Source organism: Malurus melanocephalus, unplaced genomic scaffold (assembly GCF_030028575.1).
Source record: "Malurus melanocephalus ecotype Western Australia unplaced genomic scaffold, MMel_1.1 scaffold_1119, whole genome shotgun sequence".
Taxonomy (NCBI): domain Eukaryota; kingdom Metazoa; phylum Chordata; class Aves; order Passeriformes; family Maluridae; genus Malurus; species Malurus melanocephalus.
The window spans coordinates 66,313-88,372 of NW_026624351.1; the positions used below are offsets into that span (position 1 = coordinate 66,313).

General features: G+C 34.4%; 1 protein-coding gene across 1 annotated transcript in view; it reads right to left on the reverse strand.

The window, feature by feature from the left end:
* RPS6KA3 (ribosomal protein S6 kinase A3) overlaps positions 1–20,590 on the reverse strand; it is a 34,136-nt gene extending 13,546 nt beyond the window's left edge. Inside the window, exons 1-12 of the mRNA XM_057387056.1 lie at positions 20,512–20,590; positions 16,884–16,964; positions 15,848–15,927; positions 13,270–13,376; positions 11,250–11,287; positions 10,726–10,868; positions 7,649–7,719; positions 3,420–3,508; positions 3,093–3,157; positions 2,893–2,995; positions 2,583–2,707; positions 529–654 (exon numbers count right to left, since the gene is read on the reverse strand). Of these exons, the coding sequence (XP_057243039.1) occupies positions 529–654; positions 2,583–2,707; positions 2,893–2,995; positions 3,093–3,157; positions 3,420–3,508; positions 7,649–7,719; positions 10,726–10,868; positions 11,250–11,287; positions 13,270–13,376; positions 15,848–15,927; positions 16,884–16,964; positions 20,512–20,542 (1,059 nt within the window). The 5' untranslated portion in view covers positions 20,543–20,590. The remainder of the gene's footprint in view (positions 1–528; positions 655–2,582; positions 2,708–2,892; positions 2,996–3,092; positions 3,158–3,419; positions 3,509–7,648; positions 7,720–10,725; positions 10,869–11,249; positions 11,288–13,269; positions 13,377–15,847; positions 15,928–16,883; positions 16,965–20,511) is intronic.
* Between the last annotated feature and the right edge of the window lie 1,470 nt (positions 20,591–22,060).

A 22,060-nucleotide genomic window follows, 5' to 3' on the forward strand; every position in this document is an offset into this window, starting at 1 on the left:
ACTTAATTCATCTTTGTAGTTTACATAATTAAGTAGTAAGCTGTTCAACAATCCAGAAAGAGAATTGTGTCCTAGTATAGGATTTAAAGACTACTTTTTTTCCCATTTATAAAGTCTGTTAATACATACTCTTGCTTTCATAGTAACCATTTGGTCCCAGGTTATTACACAGAAAGAAAAAAAAACTTTATCATTGCAGTTCTGGGAAATCTACTAATTTCATCTGAGAATTTAATGCCTTCAAAGAAGTGCTCGAGAGCCCTACAGAAAAACATAAAAACATTAAAAACCTTGCTGAAAACCAGGAAGCAAAGACAAAGAGTTGATATTTATACTAGCAGTTACACCAGACTAAAGACTGCTATTRAACTCCTTACCCATCTGAGAATTCACGAATTTACTTTTGCAGTTGCATATAAAATATTTTTATATTAGAAAAAAGTAATCTTAGTCTCTATGTTCTCTATGGCAAATAAGAGAAGCCCAATGCTAAAATGTGAAAAGTGTGGTTTATAACAAAGTAATTACCTTTACAGCATATTCCATGTTTGAAGCTTTATGAATACACCTYTTGCAGATGGAGTAAGAGCCAACTCCAATATCTTCCTTTACTTCATATCCATCAGTAAACTGAATGCTGTTCCTGTGCAACTGCTACCAAAATAACATTATCAATTGATGAATATTTTTAATATGTAACTGATCTTTTTAAAATAACTTTAAAAAAAATCCCKATTGATTTGCTTAAAATTTTAAACTGATAACTCTACTAGGTCAAAGTGTCTAAATCCCCTAATCCAGAAGGTAGTGACCTTCTGTTCAAAGTTACTATAAATTATATATTAGACATATTGTAAATAATGCACATTGYATTTTAGAAACTGAAAACATTCTTTTTCTGATTACTACTTTATTAAAGATAGAAATTCCAAACCAAAGAAAATCAGAAGACTTCAAGATAAAATAGTGATACAACAAGAGTAAAAAGCATCACTGTTTCTATTATCTGAATAGACAGATGAATGCCAGCTGGAAAATTTAGACACATGAATAGGATCAGATTGATTGGAATTGCAGTCAAAAATCCTTTCACAGAAATAAAAAGCTGAAAGGAGGAGCACTGTTCACTCTTGTAAGGGAAGGAAATGGTGTTCTAGTGCATGGAGTTTGTGCAAAGGATGCAAAGCATTTGCAGGAAACCATCTGGGTATCCTGCAGCACAGAAAAGAGGAAATAGGAGTGAGGAAGTGGTTGAGGGGCACAGAGGAAAGGTAGCAGAGAAACAGACCCTTCACAAAGAAGGAAACCAACAAAGAGAAATGGTTTTATCCACAAAATTGAGCAGGAAAGAAGCAGCTTGCAGAAAATTCTAGCAAGGTATCAAGATCAGAAATAATTCTGATGCATATATCAAATCAGAAAGCTTCTAGAGAATAAAAAGGGGTCTAAAGTTACATTTCAAAAGATTTTATTACACATGAAACAATAATGTGTAGAAAAACATGTTGTGACTGTTCTAGACATGAGGATGTTAAAGAAATACAAGGGCTATTCATGTTCTGTATAAATTGTGGGGTTTTTAAAGTTTTCTCAGATATTTACAAAATACCAGCGCAGTGAAAATACAAATAAACCCAATCATGCATCTTTTTATTCCTACCTGCATATTAAGAAGTTTTCAACAAAAGTTAAATCATGACTCAGTAATTAGAATTACTAAAATCAGAGAGAGGAGGTAGAAATATAATTTTGCAGAGGTCTTCTATTTCAGGTTTTTCTCCTGTACACAATTTGCTTTTTTTCCCCACTGGATGTAAACTCTCCAGTACTGCAGGATGCTTTCAGAATGAGCTCAGCCTCATAAGGAGGCAAGGCAAGCCTCTCCCTCATTCTAGTATAAAGACCACCTTTCCTGCCTCACAGAAATGTTTGTTGTCCTAAGGAGCATTGGCAGTAACAAAATTTATAAGAATAGAAATGCATTAGATCAGGCTATTGAAATTATTAATATAGGAGACTCTACTAGAGTTATTACAATATATCAAGGAAGCCAAAGTTTGAGTGTGCACTTTAACACTGACTTGGAGGATATGCTGAAACCAGTCACAAAACAGCACAGATGAGCAAATTCACTTAAAGTGGCTTGGGAGGGACAGAATATGGATCATGGATTCCAAGATGCACAGCAGCCCAGAACATCCAGATAAAATCCACAACTGTATTCCAGTGCCTCCTACTACTGCATTGCAGGAATCACTGACATTTTCACTTATGGGGGAAAAAAACAATAAATCCAGGTATCTATTATTCTGCTCCACCTTATAGCTAATGGCTTGATATTAAAAGAGTTTATTAATACAGTACATAGAGTAGAATGTTTTCATTTAAGATTGAAGCCTATTTGGAGCTGTAGCTGCTCAGTAACTAAACAGRCCCTGCATCTTCACTGATTTTTTTGGATAAAATAATCTGATCTTCTCTGGTATAAAAGATGACAATGATTTCATCATGATGTGGTAAGTAAACAATCCATCCACCAAGAGACAGCACTGATTCTTTTTTTTTTTGGCAGATATACTCACCTGGACAATTGAATGCACTCCAACTGTCTGCATTGCTTGGCTTTCATCATCTGATGCAATTGCTACAAAACTAAATCCCCGAAAAAGCTGATGTGCATTAGCACTGGGTGGGATACCAGGTGAATCTGAAAAACACAAAATCTACTTAGAAGCAGAGTCTTGAACATGTAGATATGAGATAAAGCACTGAAATTTTGGTAGGACCTTAAATTTGTAAATACAACAACTTCTATCAAATWTTGAATGAGAAGATTTGAAATTCAAATTCTATCTTTTGTGTATGTAAATTGTCTCATTCATATGTCTTTACCTTTTGGAGTTTTTGCTGTAAAYTCAGGGTCAAAGTAAAATGTATCTTCAGGTCTGCCAGTTGCAGGTTTAAAAGGAGGATGAATTTCTCTCCGGTACAATTTCTGAAGAGATGGAACACATTGGAAATGGAAAGGTTATATGAATCATAAAAGGCTTAACCAAGAAATTTACTGGATTGATTCTGAATTAGATACTCACGTTCCAATCTATTCTGGAAAAGAATGCATGCCTCTTAATCTCTTCTACTCCATCAGGACCTGCTCCTTTTATAATAAAAAAAGAGTCTGTTAATTATTTTCTTCTTGATCAAAGGAATGATTAGTAAAATTATTTCTTATGTCTTCTGCATTAATTTTASATGTATGACTAGCAGAAATGATAATACTTTAGTGATCACTTGAAGAGCCAACTATATTCTTATTTTAAAGCCTATTTTACAGAAGAAACAAAATTTTAGTCAATTTAATGATCACTGATGCTATGAATATTATAACCAAATTTAGAATATTCTGCTAAAAACTCTACCTAATCTGTTTGCTGGGTTTCTTTTGAAGAGCATTCGCAGGAGACTCTGTGCTTCAGGACTCAAGAACTGGGGCATTCCAAGTTTGGCCCTATAGAATAAAAATAATTAACAGTATACAAACATATCTAGGTAARAATTAACTCTGCATACCCCCTGTCCTTTGTCATTCAACAAGTCCATAATAAACAAAGTAGGATCACTGAGAAATTGCCTTCAGACATCAGAYACAGAGCAAAAGTGCTGTCAGTCATGTCAACATGTTTAGGTTTTTAATCTTTTTAACAGCATATTTTTTTCAGAAAAAATATAGACTCAGGAAGTTGAGGAAGAATTAGAAAAACCTGTAGAGAAGAAGAGCTACAGGATAGCAGTTTACAAACTTGTAAATTTTCCTTATATGCTTTGATCCATTTATAGGTCCAGTTACTATCCAGTGACACAAAATAAAGCATTTTGATAGTTATATAAAAGACAGTTTAGAAGGAGCAAGAAAACTACCACAGTATGACACACACCAAACATACATTAAATCAGAATAGAAAAATTGAATTAAGGTAGGACTGATCTTGCAGGATTAGCAGGTAAAAGAAAAGCCAAACCAAACTAAACCTCTTCCTTTTTGCCCCCTCCCCCATCTATTTCAAATATTACTTTTCCAATTTGCCTGTCTTAGATTTTTAGATTTAGGTCTYTGTACTAATTTAATTTTGTTTTGTAATCCTTGCCATATTGTTTTTCTCTACATTTAACACTGAGTCTCCATTTTCTTACTTTTACTAGAGCACACCTTTTCTTCTACCTATGGTAATGGTAAGGAGGGATATAATTTCCTCCTTTCCATTACTAATTTAACCTGTAGCTTGTATTTTGTCTGTAACAGTACATGACACAAGCTCTCTGTGTTTCCTTCAGAAGAATGATTTTTTTTTGTATTCCAGGTATTTTTAGATATCCACCTCCATGACACTTAAGTACATACATGTTGCCACTGATTTACCATTCATCATTAGAATTAGAAATTTTATCATCTAAAACAAGAATTTACTACATTTTCCATTCCTTTTAAACAGCTCCAAGGCTAGGATGCAGCTCTSGAGGTTCAGCATTAGAAGTCAAGTGCCTAGAGGAATCTAAAACCAGCCCAAAATTTTCACAAAATTCTGTATCAGGCAMATGACAGGAGAAAAAGAAAGGCAATTGCCAGGTCCTCAGAGTTCCTATATTATGCAACTACATGAGTGACAGCAATTTTTTTCTGACATTYCTGATGGACAATGACAAAATTTTATATGAAGGCATACCTCTTCAATAAAGGAGAAATAATGTTTAAAAATTTAACTTTGTTGCTGCAACCTGTGATTTCTTCAAACTGCAGTTTCTMAGTTTTAAGTAAAACACAGAAGAATAAACAAAAATTTGTCTCCATAATACTGTGAGAAATAAAGAACCCAAAAAAAGTTTGCTGTAAGAAGAATGTATTTTCCATGGATTTTTGGGAACAGAAGGTAAGAAAAGCAATATATCTTAAATATACACTATGAAAACAGGAATTCATATGYACACCTGTCCATTTTAAAGTTTTATGAAAAATTTAAGGAAAAATATACTAGGATGCAGAAAATAAAAAGAAAACATAGGCCAGGGRAAAAAAGTGTGAATTTATCAGAAAACACTTCAAAATATCTTCTGGTTTTCAGCTGCTTATATTACCAAAAKCAAAACACTTCWATGTATGATAATATTCATAAGCAYAGGAAACATTAAAAGAGAGAAAAAKGTCTTTACATCATGGCACACTTTCTGTGTAGCTATTTGAAACTGGTAACAATTACAAAGACTAGAAGGTGAAAAAAGTTGGAAGAGATACATGTTCAAATGAAATCTTCAAGTAATTACAGAATCACAGAAATCTGTAATTKCTTAGGRTGGAAAAGAMCTTTAAGATTATCAAGGCCAACCATTAAGACAGCACCACTCARTCCACCACTAAATCATATCTTTAAGTGCCACATCTTTTTAAAAAAACCTCCAGGGATGGTGAYTCAGCCACTTCTCTGGGCAGCCTGTTCCAGGGCTTTACAACTCTTTCAAGAAGAATTTTTCCCAATATCCAATCTAAACCTCCCATAGCACAACTCGAGGTCATTTCCTCACATGCTGTTACTTCTTCCTATGGAGAACAGACCCTCCCCAGCTGATAGAGCCTCCTTTCAGGGAGCTGGAGGGAGTGGTAAGAGCTTTTTAGAGGATAAACAAATGCAGATTCCTCAGAAGCTTCTCACAGTGGGGCTGCTCTTCTCTGGACACCTCAGTGTGCTCATAGTGAGAAGCCCAAAAGTGAACAGTGGATTTGAGATGTGGCATCACCAGTGCAGGTACAGGAGACAATCCCTGCCCTGGTCCTGCTGGTCACATCATTGCTGACCCAGGTGCCATTCTCAGCCATTTGGGCACTGTTGGCTCACTGTTCTGCAGAGTCAACCAACACTCCCTGGTGCTTTTCTGCCAGGTGGATTTGCAGTAATTTTTCCCTAAGCCTGGAGTGTTCCCTGAGGTTGTTGTGACCCAAGTGTAAGRCACTTGGCTTCACTGAACCTCATCCTACTGGGCTCATCCCTTTGCAGAGCCTTCCAACCCTCCAGCAGATCAACATCCCCTCTTGTCCAGGCTGCAAACTGACTGAGGGTACACTCAATTCCCTTATCCAGCTTGTTGATAAAGATGTTAAATAGGATTGGCCTCTGGGGAACATCACTTGTAGCCACCAGCTGRATTTCAGTCCATTCASCACTGCTCTCTGGGCTATGAATGACTATGAACATCAATTACCTGGAGAGATAATTCTACATGGATTATTCTACAAGGATTTTCTACAYGGCAGCTGAATACAGAAGATATTTATAGCAACAGTGAAAAGACTGTTGAGGAACAAAGTGGAGTCACATGCAGGCAAAGAGAAGAAGAGAAAGATGTGACTCATGAGGCACAGACAGAAAAAAATGCATGTCTCCTGAAACAAGTGAGAGTGCAGCAGAACTATCTCAGACTAGCTTCTTGTAAATAAGAGGTGGTCAGAAGTAGTTTATGCTTGCTGTGAATAGACAACTTTTTAGTTAAACACATTGCATAATCACAACATGAAGATTTGATCTGGCAGAGTGCTGAGACAGCAGAAGAAAGTAGCATCACTAAATATAGTTGCAAATAAGATGAAGAAAAACAAGGGCAAAGAATAACATAACATGTATGCATCATGARAGCAAAAGTAAGGAAAATAATGGATGTGTTTTCTAGTGGTTTTCACATTCTATTTACTTAGAGAAGAGATGAAAGAGATCCATATACTTATTTTTCAAAATAGGTTGTTGGTGCAAAAGAAATTTCAGTTTTGATATACGGGTAGACAAGTGGTTAACAGGACTGAGAAAAATAATAAAACAATGAGGCAAAAAACAAATGAGAAAACTAAAAAACTAACATAAGTCTTTTGAGCTTCCATGGAAAAAATGGTATTAGTTAAAAATAGATGGAAACAGAGAAGTGAACCTATGATATGAGGAAACAAACTTGTTTGCACAGTGTTTGGCTACAGTCCCAAAAATGGGGCAGTTACACCATAGGTTGTATTAGTTTAGAAAATACTCAGGGAATTGGCAAGGAAAATAGCAGACCTTCATCAGCAAAAACAAGAACATTAACTGCATGAAGGAAAGCAATTCCCACAAAAGAGCTAATGCAAAATCAATGCTGAAAATAGCAAAAGGGAAGAATTGGWGCTTAGGCAAGTCATAGGAGAGTAGAGAAGGGAGGAGTATTGGTGAGAAGCTGGTAAGATAAAGAAAGATAAGGAGTGAAAATACTTGCTAAAAAAACTCCAAAAACCTAAAACAAAGGAAGAAAAAAAAACAACAAGGAAAAAATATACAGGTCATAAAAAAAGGATAAGAAAGTTAAAAAAATATTATGGAGATAAGATGGGAGAGATCATATGGCTGGAGAAATTATTATTACAGAATTAAAGAGCTGCTATGAAATCCTTTGTACCTGGTATGGCAGAGGAATAGTAAAGCAAATTAGATAGGCAGCAAAGGGAATTAATAATATGGAATAGGGAGTGAGGATTTACCAGTACCTTTGAAAATGAGGGAAGAGTAGAAATTAGATATTGCAGCCCGGAGGGCATCCCTGTAGAATACCTGATGAGATATATAAATAAGAGTGTACTCACTTGAGAATCATAGTCATGGTTTCTTTTCTGTCTTTCCCTTGGAAAGGTAGAGTACCAGTGAGCATTTCAAACTGTATAGAGTAAAACTTTCATCAATTACATTACCTGGACAAAAACTAATTTTTGACAAAACTACTTAGCATCTTAACCTTCCAAAATTCATGCATGTTAACAATCAAGTTTGTGCAAAACAACTTCATTGTACAGTTTAAATTACTAAGAACATTAAGCAGCCTTAGCCATTTTTAAAGCTGCAAAATATTTTCCTATATTAATACCTCACTTTACATGCAGTTTAGACTATAATGTTCTGTGTTTCATTTCTGCCTAAAAAGTTTGTTCTAGGAAGACTTGATCTACACAACTGTATTTTTAGTTTTCAACAAAGGGGAGGGGATAGGGAAAAAAAAGTTTTCCTTCCAAAAGTTAGTGATGATTTCTCCTAAKGCAGAGATTTGTAAAAAGGTCAAAATTTTGAAAATTGGCCTTCACTGGGAAGGGGRAAAGGTTAGCTGATTGACAAAGACATGCATGATGAAGTGGTTACTGTATGCATACAGTGGAAATAAAGCCTGAAGGAACATGGAAGAGCTACACAGTACATGCATGCACATTCTGCAGTGCCTGGCAGTGACAACAGACACTGCTAAAATACTGATTTGTTCTGAAAGTGACTGAGTAAAAATAGAGAAATATAAAGGCATTCCTGAAATGAGGCAGTGGAATTCTGGTAGCAGTCATGGCAGCCAGCACTTGGGCAGAAATCRTGGGGTTCTTTTATTTAAAAATTGCAAAATAATTTAGTTTCAATGGAATTTCATGGCATAAAGGCATAAAAATTAAAATAATTTTAAAGGAACCCTCTGAACAGCTTAGGGAAACTTAAGTCATCCTGAATACAAGGTACCCTCTATTCCCCTCTTTTCTGGTATAACCCAAACATTCAGCCTCCTGGAACATTAAAAATGTACATGGATAACTTGAATGAATAATGTGTGACTGCAGAATTTTTACATCTACAATAAGAGCATGAAGTTGCACTAACAGTATTCTTTAAAAAACCATTTTACTGAAATAAAATTTGAATTTCTTACTGCCATCTCTTCTGTACTGCTACATACTGTATAAATAATATTTTTTACAGATATATTAAGAAAATTTAAATTTAATAATAATGACAACATTAAAAAAGCCTACTYTTATCTTTAACACTTAAGACAATTGTCAGGAAGATGTGAGAGAGATAAGCCMAAACTTATAAGGGATAAGAAGAAAAATAGTTTTTGGTTGTTCTTGGTTTAAAACKATCTCCACAAGTTGCACTTGGGAAAAAAACCCATCCTTTATAAAAGATAAATTTATAGTGCTCCACTTAATTTGCTTGAAATACAAAGTTTTTTTAGCAATCTCCTAATTTGTCAGAAGCACACATATWTGTATTAAGAGCTCAGTGCATGTATTCTTCCTCTCCCCTCCCAAATACTATATTCCAACATTAACAGAATAACATTAAAGAATAAGTCAGCACTAGTCTTCCCTACTTATGTTTTATTTCAGCAGAAGAGAACCTCAATGCTTCTGAAAATTTTAATGCTTTCACTGTTATGGCATCTCTTAAAGCTGTTTCAAAGCACAAATTGGAATGTATTTCTCTACCAATGGCTTAAACATACTTCATGTCTAGCAACACATGAGAAGAAGCCAAATGATTTGTTGAAATAATTTTATATTCTCCATTTCTATGYTCTAACTTCTGTTCACTCCAGTCACAGTGCACTTACACCACACCAACCATCAYATGAATTTCTGATCAACTTAAAACTGAGAATGCTTTAAAAGTGGATACATACAGACTGTCTATGAAAATTACAGACTATAAATGTAAGCAACAAAAATACATTTTAGAGAAAACTSMRCTGTATTTCATATACTRATCYAGAAAATTTGKTTTTTAAGGTCAAATTTTTGCATTCAGAGTAGAAGCCAAAGTATTTAACTTGCAGTGCACTCAAGACTGTGAAAGTTACCCCAGTCACATCTAACATTTTTTAGTTATTTTCAATTATACCATATCCACTTGATAAACACCAAATTACGTTTTTTATAAATTAAAGCTGAAGTTTAATTATGTTTATGTTATCAACAACAAATATTCTGCAACTACATTGTAAATATCTTTTAACTGACTGTTTTTAGTGATAAAATGTGCAGTTAGGAAGAGTGTGTGTTCTTGTCTGGAGAGTTTAGCTATAAGGTGCTACTTTTACGTAGTCAGTTTTCAGATCACAACAGCATTCTAAATCATCATAAAGTGATAGSATGACTTATTTTCAGACACAAGAGTCCTTCTTGTACTATAATGCACACAGATTAGTTGTGTTGTTACAGTCATATATAGCCCAAGCAATAAGAAATAAACACATTTATGAAACTATTTAATCTCCATGTCAAAAATGCACACAGATATTTTAAATACTAAAAGTCTTTCGGCATTTCTTAAGGACCAAACATGATATATTATTCTTTTCTAATTCATACTCCACATATATATTATTTCCCCCAATTCTGCCTCTTTACAACAACTATCCCTTTCAGAAACACCATAAGCAAACTGAGCAACTACATCCCATACTGGCTCAAGAGTCATTTATGTAATTTTGATGTGTGARAACAACAGTTGTCATTATTCTACTATGCTGTAATTACACTGTAGATTCTAACTAGAAARTTACCAATCTTCTTTTTCCTCTTGAATGTAAATTCAAATTTAAATCTCAATTTCTTCCCCACTTTGGAATAGAAAGTATTTTTCTGTATACTTTTGTATTCCTCTTGGTCTCCATAACATTCAAACTATTAKAGATGTAAAATATTTGAATAAAATGATAATAAGAATAAGACATATTGGTGTTGATATGATGCCTAGTCCATGTTCCTCATCCAAACTCTGTGGTGATTTTAAATTCACACAATTTAGACTTCCATGTAAAGTTCACCTTAGGGGTTGGTGTTTGATTTGTTTCACCAAACCTTGCAAAGCACAGTTTTGCTATTATTTATATTTACCAGAAACCTACCATTAAAACACCAAAAGACCACCAGTCTGCACTCTGGGTATGGCCTCTTCTGTTAACAACTTCTGGTGCCATATATTCCACTGTTCCACAGAAAGAGTAGGCTTTTTTTTCATGATCAATTGACTCCTTACTTAAGCCAAAATCTGAAAGAAAAAAAAAATAGTTCCAAATGGATTTTTTTTTTTTTAAATCACTCATGGTCAGCACTTTTACCATAATGTGAAATGTTATGCTTATATTATTTGTATATAAAACTGAATAATAATACAGGAATTACAGGATTCTCCTCCCCTCCCCACCTTATCACAGGTCCATAACATCAGATACACTTGTAAAGCAGGTATCTTATAAAATACTTATATATTTCATTTATTTCAAGCTAATTACACTACTTGCTTCCATAGCTAAATTACCTAAATTACCAGTTAAAATTACTTATTTTATCATATTGGTTTGCCAAGAAGAAAATGCAAAGATTTTACTGTGAACAGAAATGACCCCAGTATTGCAATTTCTTTATTCACCTGTCAATTTGATATGTCCTTCCTCATCAAGCAGGATGCTAAAAACAATAAAAAGAATATAAAAATCTGAATAAAATATCTTTGAAGTGCTGTTTCAGACAACATACTAACAACATTTAGGAAAACCAGAAGAGGATACACAGAGACATGCAGAATTAAACATGCATGAAAATTAATTAATAGAAAATACTTTCAAACKACACATTTTCTATTCCTTCCACTCTTTCTTTTTAAAGATTAAGAAGCCATCAGTTTATCAGTTTTATTCAATTATTTGATTAAGTTCAGTGTGTAGTAACGTTTATATTGAATTTTCAGTTTTGACCATGAGCAGCACTACCATAACTGTTAAAAACAGAGCATAGCTCTGTTTCTCYTATACCAGGTATGTTTTCATATGCATACAATACATTAATTTGTAATTAGAACTTGAAAAGGTGTTGACAGCATCAAATAACATCAAGTAATAAACATTTTCATGTTGCACTGAAGGACAGGACCCACAGGCCTGGACTTGGAGCAGCCCTTAGGTTCCACCTTTTCACTTCAATCACAAGAAAGGCCACACTTTCTCTGAGATGCCAACTGTCTTGACCACCACTGAACATTATTGCATTGCAAAGCATGCAAAGTTTTCAAGAATTGGACTTTGTAACACTCCCTACACAGCAGACACAGCTCCTCCAGCTTCTCCTGTGAAGAGCTGTGGCTCATCCTGGGGATAAGACACGACCCAGGCCCATGACTTTCCTTTTCCACTTTGCAGTTTCTGTGGCAGGAAACATTAAATCATGTCCTCAAGTGCCATGTGCAAACACTGCCTTCCTGCCCTGCAGCAGATCAACATTTCCACCCAACTGGGTGCTGTGTGTGGACTCAGTGCCCTCATCCAGGTCTCCAGTGAAGGTGTTAAACAGGACTGGTCCTAACACAGAATCTGGTGGAACATCACTGGTGACCAGCATCTGGCTGGATGTAATTCCATTCAACATCACTTTCTGGGCCTGCTCATCCAACCAGTTTTTTACCCAGTGCAGATGCACCTCTCCTTTCTCTCCCTGTTTTAATTCAGCTTTTCTCTCTCCCTTTTCATCTTCCCCTTTCTCCAAACCCCACCGCCATGCACTTCTATACCTACTAAAATACCAATTCTCATGCCAAGTGTGTAATTTACTAATAAAACCTTGTGATTTTTTCCAGATCCTCTGACTGTTGTCATTCTGTTCCACCATAAGCATTTACAAATCTTGACTGCTCCCATCCCTTTAAGGGTGGGATGTCACAAACAGCTTTACTAAAGCCTAGGTAGACAACATCCAGAGACTTTCCCTCGTCCACTAAGCAGGGAAGATGATCAGGTTGGTCAAGCAGGACCTGCCTTGTGTAAATCCAGGCTGGTCTGGCTTGAATCCCTGGCTGTCCTGTTTATGCCACATGATTACACCCAAAATGATGACTCCATGACCCTCTCTGGCAATGAAGTCACACTGACATGACTGTAGTTTCCTGGTTTCTCCTTCCAACCCTTCTCACAGATGGGCATCACATTTGCCAATTTTTGCCACTATGTTTCCCCTCACATCCAAGATTCTCTTTGGCCCTCCTTTGGTTGCTGATGTATTTGCACAAAAATTTTTTTTGCTGTCTTCTGCTTCTGAGATTTCTAAAGTATCAATAATCCTTTCATCCTTGCTGCTGCAAAGATCTCCATCCCCATGCCTCMCTGCCATGGCAGATGGAAGGACCTYRGTAGAAGTGCCACCCCCAGGATTATCTCTGACTTTGTCCCCATTCCCCTTCAAAGAGTTTGAAGCTCTCTCAACAAGCTCCTCTAATTCCTGAGCAAAAATCGTTTTTCCTCTTTAAGACAAGTGAAATCCAACCATTTCAATGAAAATAGCACACAAACCTCCCYCATCTCCCTCTGTTCAATTTATACAGTAAATTACTAAATTTTAACAGTTGGAAAAAGTGCAGAGAAATAAATTAATACGCTGTATTTTTCACAGAGGAGCCTTACTTTTCTGGTTTTAGGTCCCGGTATATTATTCCAAGGCTATGTAGATGGTCTAAAGCAAGTGCTAATTCTGCCAGATAAAATTTAACATCATCTTCTGTGAACATCACCTGAAAAAGTAATACAATGTATTTTCCATGTGAAATCCATAAAGGTTACACCAGCACCAACTAAACAACAACAGCGTTTTTTAAAAAAGGTTCTTTATAATACTTGAATTAATTTCTATACAAAACACTGGAAAATTCAAATTTCTTGGTTACACAAAAACTAGGATTTTTTAACTCACACTATTTCATACTTGAAATACTGGGATATACTTGAAAAAGAACTTTTAAAGGCAATCTATGATTCTTTCCACAAATGGGGAGATTATCTGTTTCTGATTGTTCCAGAAAACAGACAGACATATTATAGTGACACCAAAATATTTTGGAAGCACTTAAAGAATGAATACCTCTTAGTTGGATGGGATCATTGCATTTCCAGACAGCAAATGGATAAAAGAAGTCCAAATGCCTGTATTTTATTTATGAAGCTAGAAAGAAGAAAAGTGTGTATGTCTTGGTTTTGAAAAGATTGTCTCTAGGTACTTAGAGAAAGAAGTTCCAGTGATGGTAAAAGCCCCAAAGTGCAGCCTGAGATACAACTGCAGAAAATGCAGATCAAGGAGTAAATGAAGAAAACAGYCTATGTAAGAGCACAGTGGGGATCCCAGGTAGCAATCCCACTTTTTGGATTAGGATGATAAACTAATCCATTCATTACTAATTACTAATTCATCACTAATTACATTCATTGAAATGAACATATTGCCCCAATATATCAACTGTTGTGATCCCTGACAGAATACATTACAATTCAGCTCTTCTGAGACAGTAGAAAAATATAGAAATAAAAAAAAAAGATCCTGCATGACTTGATTCTGTTTTAGTTACTACTCAGTTATTTTATTTGCCTTGTTTTTAGAATCTAAGACTAACCCCTTAAAATAAAGCACACAGACCCAGAAAAAAGCATGACAATAGGGAGAAAAGATTAACATTATTTTAAATAAGAGTTGAGAAGCAATAGTATATTTTCCGATTGGTAGTTTCAAGAGAAAAAGCAATACTAAAGCTTGTACAAAAGATTGTTGCTGATGTAACTTCTACAAATGAGCCAATATTTAGTGCGGGCATATCCAAGAAGGGAAATCCCTATAAGAAACATTTAAAAGCTCAAATAATAAAAGATCCCATGAGGATGAAAATACACCCACACTACATTGTTCAAACCCATTGCATGGGATTAATCTTCCCTAACCTTAAACACCTCCAGTGTAGGTACTCAAGTAGCTTTGAATTAATCCCTTTTCCCTTTGTAGTCCATAGGAAAAAAGCAACAACTTTTAGTCCCTCTGATCCATTTCAAAATCACAAGGATTTGTATGAGGATGACATTAATAGCACCCAGCATTACACTTATACCAGTTATAAATACTTTGCTTAGATTCAGGTAATGATTATTTCTCATCTAACTATGTGAAATTTTATAAAATATGAGTGGCTCAAGATTAAAAAGTCACCAGCAGGAAACCAATACACACTCTTTCTTGGGAATCAACAACAAACTATGAACTTTAAGGGAAAAGTATCTCAATTTTAGAGCACTAATAACATTTTAGTTATCTGTAGCAAACTGAACCACAAAAGACAACTTGAATCAGATGGCATCATCAAAATAACTAATAATTTCTATGGTCAGCACAGAAATCAGGATACATCTATACCCAAAATGCATTCCATTCTACTCTCCTCTTAATAACAAAATAGCTTTGCAGTGGTCCCAGATACTGTCATAGCAAAGGAAAATGGAAAGCAGCTACAAACTGCAAGTCCAGGCTATCAGATACACATTGGATATAATCTCTATCCTAACGTATTTTTGTTGCAAGTTTTTGAACAGGAGGGATGCAAAACAAAAACTTAAAAAAATATGATGATGGATTAGATGTTAACACTTAGGAATTGTAATCAAATTAAATTGAGGTAATGGAACCCTTCAAAGTTGTTATTTCCTGTATGTACACAGATATATTACCATGATGACAGAGGCAAAACATTCACTTTTTGAAAATTACAAAAATAAAGTGGAATAAAATAAATGGAATACAATGCTCTCTTTTTAAATAATTATACAAATTGAAATAATTCATAGGTAAAAAAATATCTGCCCGTGAATTCTGGACATTAAAGCTAGACATCAATTAATCAATTTGAACACATTTACTTTATACAAATCCAGGCTCTGAGCCTCATATTTAAACATGGTAGAAATGGGAGAAGAAAATTTTGCCAGGTATAAAAAGAAGCACAGAAAGACTRCTCGCCTAATACTTTTTTCAGAAATAATGTAMAATCAGTACTTTYGTGAAATGACCACTCTATGCAAAAAAMCMCCAACCAAATAAAAAACCTACCTGGTTAAAAACAGATTAAAATCTTATTGAATGAAAACTGAATTTAAAATGTAAACTCTCCTAATACAGGCAAATAATAGTCAAATTTTATCAACAATTTTTCAAATTAAGAAAATGTACCTCTTTGGATAAGCGTGTAAACAAGTCTCCTCCCCTGAGAAAATCCAAAATAAGATACAGCTTCCCTTCTGTTTGAAAAGCTGAAAAAAATCAATTAAAAAAATAAGTATCACCTAGCTTTATCTATGATCAGGAAAACAACAAACCCAACAATTCACCCTTTTTTTCATTATCAAATGAATTCTTCTTTCTCTTTTGTGAAAAAATGTATTGAAATGAATTAGGTAAATGATCTTCTATCACGGACCAAGTAATTCCCAGGCGATGTGAAACTAAAGCAAATCACCAATAAATTTTCTTGAAAAATAAAGTTTATTTAGGTCAGCCAGCATTTTGAATTAAGTAGCCAGATTTAAAAGGAAAAACTAGTAACTAGTGCACCTTTTAAAATGTCTAGGAACTCAGCTTAACAGGGATATTTAGTCTAGTAAAGTAAAATAGTGAAAGGTACATCATTTAAGCCACATCAGAAAGCAAGAGAGAGATGAGATTTAACTATAGGAAAAAAAAGAACCCTAAAAGAAAAATATGAACTGAAAAAAAAACCAAACCAAACTAGAAACTCCACCATTTTTTCCCATGTTAAATGTAGTGACATCCTCCCCCTTACACTTAACTATTGCCACAGCTGCTCACACTATTAAAATTAAAAGGCAGATTTTGATGCAAGTGGAAGTAGTGCCATTGAATACATTTTCTAAGAGTAAACAAAGCAACTGTAAGAAACAACTTAGAAAGCGTGTGTCACACAAAAGATTAGATGTTTTGGAAAATCATGGCTAGTTATTAATAGATAAATGCTTTTCAATAACACAAAGGGCTACAAACTCTTAGTTTTATAAAGATTTACCACTGCAAAGTCAGCCACATGCTTATATTGCATGAGAATTATTATAGAGAATTATTATAGAGCAAACCTTGCACAATTGGGACTTAACACACTAATGTTTCAGGATTCTCTGACCACAAAACAAATGTTAGGAATTAGCCTGACAAACATTTTCACACTATAAAAATGAATTTTTCTGCAACTCACCATAATGTAACTTGACAATAAAAGGATGGTTAACTTCAACTAGGATATCACGTTCCATTTTTGTCCGAACTCGATCTCGAACTGCAACAGAACATGAGCAAGCAAGATAAAAAAAAGAAAAATTATATTATGAATCTGTACTTCTCCTGTGTTTCCTGATGTACTTCACATTTTGTCCTATAATATTATAACTGTCTGCAAGTCAATACATTGTACACAGCTGAGAACAGAGAGAATTTATTACCCTTTTTTTCTGATAAATATCTTAATGCATTTCAATTAGCTTCAGTTTCTGCTATTGACAAAACCTGATACTGGGCAAATCAATTTAACAAAAGCAGGAAAGGAAAAATAATGGCTGTCTGTTCCATACTTCGTTAACCCTTTAAATACTAGGGCAAAACAGTCCCAGCTATGTATAGAAAACAATGTACTACTGAAAGGCATAGGGAATGATAGCAAAAAAAATTACTGAATATAATCATCCTATCATAAAGAAGTTTATATTGGCTTAATTCATTAAACAACTCACATTATTAAGATATTACCTCCTTCAGAATTTGAAAGGGAAATTTTTTTTTTAAAATTTCCTTTATTATGAACCTAAAATAAAAATGCTATTGATTCAACGTAGTGTATAGTTCAGATTATCTTTCTGATAATAAGAACATTTACTGAGAGTAAACATCCATGGAGAAACATATCAGACATTAAATGCAGTTGCTGTTCAAGCTGCCTGCACTGTCCCTCCATGGTGGCACAGAATTGGCACATTCTGAGCACAGAAATGCTCCTATGCCATGAGAGATTGACCCCCAACTCTCCTGCCAACTCCAGGCAGTGCTTGCTTCCCATCTGAACCTCTGAATCAGCCAGAACACAGAAAAAAATTTCAGAATTCTCCATAGGTGAGAGCTATTAAAGTTTGCTTTGAGTGGTTTAAGGTGTTGCATTTCTCTTTCTCTTATGCTATGTTTTGTTATTGCTCCTTTCACAAATGTATTGAACTCCAATTCAAAGTTTAAGTTCACTGCAATCCTTGTACAGTTAACAAGCCAGAGTTCTCAGGTATTAAAACATAACAAAGCAGAAATTAAAAAAAAAAGACATGAACCAAAAGGGTATATAGGTGTTTATCTTCTCCCAGAAAGAGGCACTTACAGTAATACAGGTACTTGTGAAAAAGTTATATGATTTTCATGAATGAATACAACTAACAACTTCCCATCTGCCTATAGAATACATTCCTAAAACTGGAAGCACATGAAATAAACTCTGAAACACAGAACAAACACCACATTTGAGTGTTGACCTTTGCATCTAAAGCCATTAAAATGTCACAAGATAGTGGTGTGGCTTCCAGTAGCTCATCTAAATGACAAGACTGAAATTCAGAATTATTTTTTTTTAGGCACGTTCAGTTAAGAAAAAAATTTGAAAGGCATGTTTAAGTGCCTGCAGCCATGCAACAGTTACATGGAAAGTGCAGATTTACAAAAATCCTAGCAAAAAAAGTGTAAAGAACTGAGCTCATTTCAGACAGCAGCAGCCATTATTTGGCTTGACATCTGACTTTTGTTTGACTGTAATTTCCAGTTTCATTCTACTGGAAGCACTGATTTTTCTTAATACATTWGAWGCCAGACACTCTAGCAATGTTTTGGCTCTGTGTGTCTCTCCCCATCATAAAGGGGCACTGAAAGATGACACCTTCCAGCAGAGTGTATTAATAAACTAGTCTCTGCAGTAAACAAAGCTGCATGTATATATTCTTGGATTTGCTCTAAATATTAAAAAGTTGAACTGTGTAATTATATCAATGTGCTCTGGCTAATACAGCTGCATTCCTAAGAAAATAAGGCTCTCTAAATTAGATTTGTGGATCAAATACACTGTTTTCAAGTGTGGTCTTTTAGTCTTTAATTACAGGACAAAAAAACCCCACTATGAAATAGATTTGAAAGAGCTAAAAAAACAGAAAAATCAAGTAATACACTGTATTATTAAAAATATAGCATCATATATATATAAAAAATTGTAATTATGAAAAATAGAATTCCAGTTAATTTCATATTAAAGTTTCAGCAATAACCTTAATTTGCTCACAACGCTGCTCTTCCTAAAACACGAACCACAAGCAAGCAGTACATGAAAAGCACCTGAAAAATCAAGATTCAAAGTACTGAGAACTGGGGTCACCTTTCTGCTCAAGCCTTTTGCATCCTTGAATTCTTGGTGTCTCAAAGAGTATCCTTTCCCAATTAAAAATCATGCTCCCAATTTCAGTATTTATCAGTCTCAAAACTAGAACCACACCTTGGACTGCAGTTTTTACTCAAGGTTAAACTGCAATCAAAAGGTGATGAAGAGAAGCCCTCAAACATCTTAAAAAAGCAACTGCTGAGTGACCTTTGACCAGTCCTGAGCTATTAACAGCCTGGGGAATGTAGGGCTATTGAGGATATTAATGTACCTTAAATGAGTGGAAATCAATTGCAGAAAAATAGGAAGTAAATAATGAGAATGACACGTGCCACAAACCACAAAGGAGTCAAAATATAGGAAATTGTTCAAATACACACTCTCTGTAATAGTTTCAAGGGTAAGATTTGTGTGATAGACATTCAGCGCTAGATCTTCAGTGAAAAAAGTCAATATTTTAGCAGAAGTTCATAATTAAATATTTTTGTTCCCTCCATTATTAACTATTTTGAGACAAACCTATATGTTAAAACTGGAATTCAACATAATAATCAGTAATTAACTTGGTACAGCACTACAAGCTAAAACCATCCCAAAATTATCATTTCAATTTCAGTATGCAATGAATTAGAAGAACTTCACATTTAAACCATGGCACAAAAGAACATGCATAGAATCTGGTTAAGGTATTGGTGAAAAAAGATTAATTTTGATCAACAGTAAAAAACACCTTATTTCTCTTTTCTTATAGAATTCTCCCAGACAGAATTCTCTGAAATAATTCAAGCTTAAACTTATTTTGCTACTGACAGCATTCAAGATCAAAACCACCCAAGAAACAGATCAATTCACAATTCTTTTTGCTGAAGTAACTTAGATGATATAACTTTAGATTTTTATAAAGTACATTCTACATCAAGATCATGGGCCAAAATGTACTCTATATATATATATATATATATGCCTGTTTTAAAAAAAAAGACTTGAAGTCATGTGCTTAGAACTTCTAGAATAAAACAGCCAATATAATGCAAGTTTAAATATCATGACCTCATTATAAACTGAGCAAAAGGCATTAACTGTATCCTTGGTGACACATAGCAAAGGGAAAACGGAAGGATATTAAATTTCAAATAACAGCAAGTCAGGTGGCAGATGTAACACAAGCACCTCGGGACTGCAGCATGGGAAGGAACCTGCTCTCCCCTTTAACTACCAAGGTGGTATTTTTAATCCTAGATTAAAATTTAGATTTAATCCAGATTTACAATATAAAAATTACAAATATTCTGCTGTTTCCTGTTTCAGGGAACAAAACTGTGAGACAAAATCTGTAGAGCGACACCTGTGTAAAGATGAGGTTTTGGTAGAATGTTCCTCATTTATCTTTTTTTATTTTTCTTCCCTTGTTCTAAACTATGCTTACCTTTCAAGGTGGCCTTTTTCAATACCTTCATTGCATAAAGTTGTCTAGCATCTGATCCTGAGATTTTTTTGACAAGGAAGACCTGTATTGAAAATTACAAAGAATTCTTAAGAGAAAATAAAAGCAAGTCAGATTAATGTATTTTGCTATCAAATTCAAAGTCACTATGATTTCAATGAAACCCAATTTGACAGCTTTAGATTCTGCAAAGCCAAGTTTCCTTTCCTTCTATTCCTTCATTTCATAATCCAAAAAGATTTTTGTTTAAGATATTCTGCTAAATTAATCTTGGTTTAAGTCAAGTGATTTCAGTGAGTGAAAAAAAAAGCATGAATTTGCATTCTCTCTGAAGTTCACACAAATTTGAAACACAAAAAATCAGCTTTTTAAAATTAATCTGGATTTTTATCTTCTTGAAATTCATAGGATAACACAGCAAATGTGCTAATAAAATAATTTTCAGCTATGACAACAAATATGTGAACAAATTTTGATCCAGAAACTTTTATGAATCAAACCATAACTAAACAACATAAAAAAAATATTTAGTGTTGCATGGACCAATAAAGGACAACCAGCCTCAATTAAAGGGTGCTTCATTTCCTTCTTCAGTATCATGGGATTTCTTGAGTGGGATTGTTTTTAATAATAACTTTAACATTAAATTAATTCTAGCAGAGATAAATTTTAGATTTAGAAATGAAAAAATTTCTGTCTATGTACATCTATACACACATGTTATGGTGCATGAGAAAGTTAAACATACTTTATGAAATCAGTTTGAGATCTGGTTTTGTGCCCAATTCTCACTTGTTAACATCCCTTTGCATTATCCAGAGACTACCAGAGCATCATCAAGAGACCTTGAAAAGCATGTAGATCTACTCTTTTTAAAATAAATTGGAAATAGTGGCATCTTCACCAATTAAAGCAGCAAAAGGACTTACGGATTTTTTAAATATGAAGAGTTTTTGCATAAAGGCTGAGGATAAGACAGGTATTTTTGCAGAATTTGAGTCAGCTAGACAGTTCATTATTTTTGCTTATTTAAAACTCACATTCCCTCTTCTCTCTCCCATTATAATACTATTTTTAGTATTACCAGTAAAAAAGGGGTTGCTGAAATGAAAATTTATTAGGTCACTTTTCCTTGCCCTTGAATGATTTACTACTCATGCTCTGAAGATTTCCAAATAAAAACTTGCTTGTGATTCTGGATGAAATCAAACCTTTGGAATCAGGTTTCTCAGTGAATTTTCACTAGCATGAGTACAAAAATATTATAGTTTCTAAACACCTAGATTTCCAAACTTAACTGGAACAATAATGTGACTAACAGTAATTTACTACCACCAAAAGAGAATTAATTTGACCTATTATTCTAATTTTCCCTGAATCCAAGATGGATTTTTTACATGCTAGAGCTTAACATCACATTCAGAACTGCAATTAAGGCTGAAAATGGATGTAAAGGCCCTGCTGTCTTGCATTACACATTCCATTCAGTCTTGATATGTCTTGCCACGAGAACTTAATGCTTTGCTTCCAA